This window comes from Procambarus clarkii, chromosome 30 (assembly GCF_040958095.1).
Source record: "Procambarus clarkii isolate CNS0578487 chromosome 30, FALCON_Pclarkii_2.0, whole genome shotgun sequence".
NCBI classification, from domain to species: domain Eukaryota; kingdom Metazoa; phylum Arthropoda; class Malacostraca; order Decapoda; family Cambaridae; genus Procambarus; species Procambarus clarkii.
The window spans coordinates 40,520,752-40,524,426 of record NC_091179.1 but is presented as its reverse complement, the minus strand read 5'-3'; the positions used below and the strand labels follow the sequence as shown (position 1 = coordinate 40,524,426).

The following is a 3,675-nucleotide window of genomic DNA, read 5'->3' as shown; positions in this document are numbered from 1 at the left end:
ACCCGCAAGATAACATATAAGATTTTAAGAATTGACGAATGTTAATCTTCTTGTTTGATAAACTGTGCACTTGAGACATAGTTAATAAGAACATGCCAGAATATAAGACAACAAAACGTTTTCAGATTCTTTCACACCACTCTCAAGCAACATTTACAATTTATATAAATTATTTTAGGGAATAATACATAAATTTTTTATTTAAACATGATATTAGTGTTTAGTGGAATGCATAAGGAGTCAAATTGTGTTAAAAGAGCGATTTTTAGAAAATTTGGGAAACTACTTTTTCTGATCATTGAATAAATGTATTTTGAAGGTTTCATTCAGCCATTAAATATTATTCACAATTTATTAATGAATTTTACAAAAAAACACCATAAATTTTATATATTAGCATGTAAAAACTATTTGTAATACATTAGGAACAAAATAGTTCAAGAAAAACCATTTATTATAAAAACCTATGTGTTTGGATTTTTGGATTAAAAGTTTCTCAAATGCTCTCCTGCACCATTCTCAATGTAAGTTATTCCTACACCCATGGGAAGAGTTAGATGACCGTTTTCTATACGTTTTGTGTTTGCTGGGATTTGACCTTCACTAATTATGGTTATGATTGCTCAGTACAGCTCCTTAAGGAAAATTATGCTAAGCCAGAAAAGACTATCAGACTTCTTATCCAGAAATTCTTAGATAACCCTCATCCAGATGGATCAGCTGACTCACTCCAAGCCTTTAGATGGAACTTGAGTCGTTGCTCAAGGCACTTAATAATATAGTGAATCTGGATGAATTGGACTGGATAATCTAAGTCCATATGAGACTCAAATTTCCCAGTGACGTACTGGATAAGTTGTTCATCTTATATAACAAATCTTCTCTAACAGTAAAGGAGATAATGGAAGGTTTGAGATCCATCATAGAAAGACAACGAGATAACACAGATGGAAAATCAACATCTAAACCTTCTTTAACCACTAATAGTAAACAACAGAGTACAAACAGTACTCCAAATAAATCTAAAACAACTTCCCCCTCCCCAAAGTGGAAACAAGGCAGTGTGTGCACATATGCAGCTGGTCCCTTCAAGCCTGCAGTTCAAGTGTTACCCAAAACGGTGACTCCCCAAGATGCTGTTAACGTCTGGAGGCCATGTGTGTTCTGTAAAGAACAACATACCATATACAACTGCAAAGCTTACCCTGATTGTGCTACACGTATAAAACGACTCAAGGAGTTACATAAATGCTCCAGGTGTATAAGGTCAAAAAATCCCGACACCTGCGCAACTCAAATACGCACCTGTAATAGATGCCATAAGGGTCAAGACCATACAGCACTTTGTGGGTACCCAAGTACAAAGTCCCCAAACCACAAGTGGAGGAAGGAACTTCCACTTAAGTACAGCTTTGTACCATACTACCTGACATAAGTGTCGTGTCAGCAAGGTTTGATCATAAATCAGCTCTACCCACTGCTCAATTGATCATTACAAATGGAAGGTCCAAAATCACCATACGTGGATTATTTGACCAAGGATCCCAAATGACTTTTATCTCAAAGGAATTGGTAGATGCCTTGAAACTCAAGCCTGTATGAGAAACACGAATAGACATAGCAGGATTCCTGACTAACTCAGGAGCCCAAGTCTTCATGGTAGTACAACCTAAATACGTTTAGGCGGTTATGTCCGAACGATACAAGGTCTTGTAGTAGATAGATTCCCATCAGACCTGTATGTGTATGGTCTAGGGACAACAGCTAAATTCCTGGAAGAAAAGGAAATCAAATTGGCTGACAAAATCACATCAGATAACCACTCCAATATTGATAATTCTTATGGGATCAGATGTCTACCATAAGTTTATCTAACGAATGGAAGAAAAACAGGGAATTAACCTTTACCATCTGCGGGTGGCTACTTGCTAACAGGCCCAGTATTACTGCTGAAGCAACCTGCACCTGTAGACCACCAACATGCCAACCCAGTAATGGTTGCATGACTAGGAGAACAGTCTCCCCTACAATTCATAGACATGTCCAAGGATGAGCTTGATCCCTCTGTACATAAATTATGGGACCTGGCAACTCTCAGCATTGTCCCTGAACAACCTAGTCCAGATGATGACTGGACTTACAAACAATACCAAGACTCAGTTGTCTACAGAGATAATCAATACTGGGTCAGGTTACCATGGAAGCTGAATCACTCTCAGCTACTCGTCAACCATTTTATGGCACAAAACCAATTAAGATCACATGTGTTGCGCTTACAAAGACATCCTGAGAACATGAAACTGTACCATGAAATAATCAAGAAACAACTCGATGACAAATTTATCAAAGTTGTGACAAATGATAACCTAAAGGAAGGACACTACCTGCCACACCACCCTGTACTGAAAAATTCAGCTATGACCCCACTACGGATAGTATTTCATTGCAGTGCTAAGACAAAGCAGAGTAGTGTTTCCTTAAATGACTGCCTTCAAACTGGCCCTAGCCTGACACAACAGCTTTACGACGTGCTGTTAAAGTTCCGCATCGGGACTTACGCATACACAGCAGACATCAGTAAAGCCTTCGTTAGAGTAGGTCTCCAAGAAGAAGACTGTAACTACACAAAGTTCCTATGGATCAAGGATCCTAACGATCCAAACACTGAATTAATCACTCTCAGGTTTGCGTCTGTTTTGTTTGGTGCCATGTCTTCTTCATTTCTGCTTCAAGCTACCGTAGACATACACTTGAAGAAGTCCAATAGCCCAAATAAAACAGAAATTAGCAATAACTTGTATGTGGACAATTTCCAAGGAACAGCCAGCAGTGAAAGTAAATTGCTGAACATATACCACGAGGCCAATCTAGAATTAATGGGAGCAAATATGCCTCTCCAGTCGTCGGTCTCCAACAATGCCAAGTTAAATCAACTGATCAGAACTGAATTTCCCAACTACCAGGTACCCAAGAAGACAAAAGTACTAGGCGTTAAATGAGATGCTACAGCAGATCAGTTGACAATCAAGTCGGTGGAGCGAAATAACATCAACCTAACAATGAGAAAATTACTCTCACAAGTCAGGAAACCCTTCGACCCATTGGGACTATTAAGTCCAATCTTAATTAATGGGAAGTTGATAATGCAGGAATGTTGGCAACAGCAGATAGGATGAGATGATCTTCTAACACCTACCTTACAAGAAAAATAGCAAGGGCTAGTGAAAGATTTAAGTATCCTAGTGTCTGTCAAGTTCCCCGGAACAAAGTAAATGAAAAAGAACCAATTAAGCTACATGTATTCTGTGATGCCTCAAAAAAGGTTTATGGCAAAGTAGCTTACCCGGTCTCAAATGGGCAAGCCAGTTTGCTCACATCAAAGGCCAGAGTGGCACCGTTAAAGAAACGATCATTGCCACCACTGGAATTAACAGCCGTACTGCTAGGAACAAGATTGGCTCATTATCTGATGAAGACCTTAAGCAACATAAACTTTGAAGAAACAAACCCATTCTCGCAAATTCGTATAGTCAATATTGACTTATTAACTACATGCATAGGTGATATACTAAACATAATAGATACCCTTAAAAAGCTTCATAGAAAACACCGACCTTACCTAACCTTGTTAATATGTTAAGATAAGCATCTTATTGCTCCGCAATTACAATTATT

The 3,675-nt window shown here is 38.5% G+C and overlaps 1 protein-coding gene across 1 annotated transcript; it reads left to right on the top strand.

Moving 5' to 3' along the window:
- The first annotated feature begins 2,039 nt into the window (after positions 1-2,039).
- On the top strand, positions 2,040-2,999 carry LOC138370064 (uncharacterized). Its single transcript, XM_069333842.1, has one exon. It carries the CDS (start codon positions 2,040-2,042, stop codon positions 2,997-2,999), a length of 960 nt encoding a protein of 319 aa, XP_069189943.1.
- The last annotated feature ends 676 nt before the right edge of the window (positions 3,000-3,675 follow it).

What these genes read in the sequence shown, in the direction of transcription:
- LOC138370064 (XM_069333842.1), top strand. Translation starts at nt 2,040, where the DNA reads ATGTCCAAGGATGAGCTTGATCCCTCTGTACATAAATTATGGGACCTG.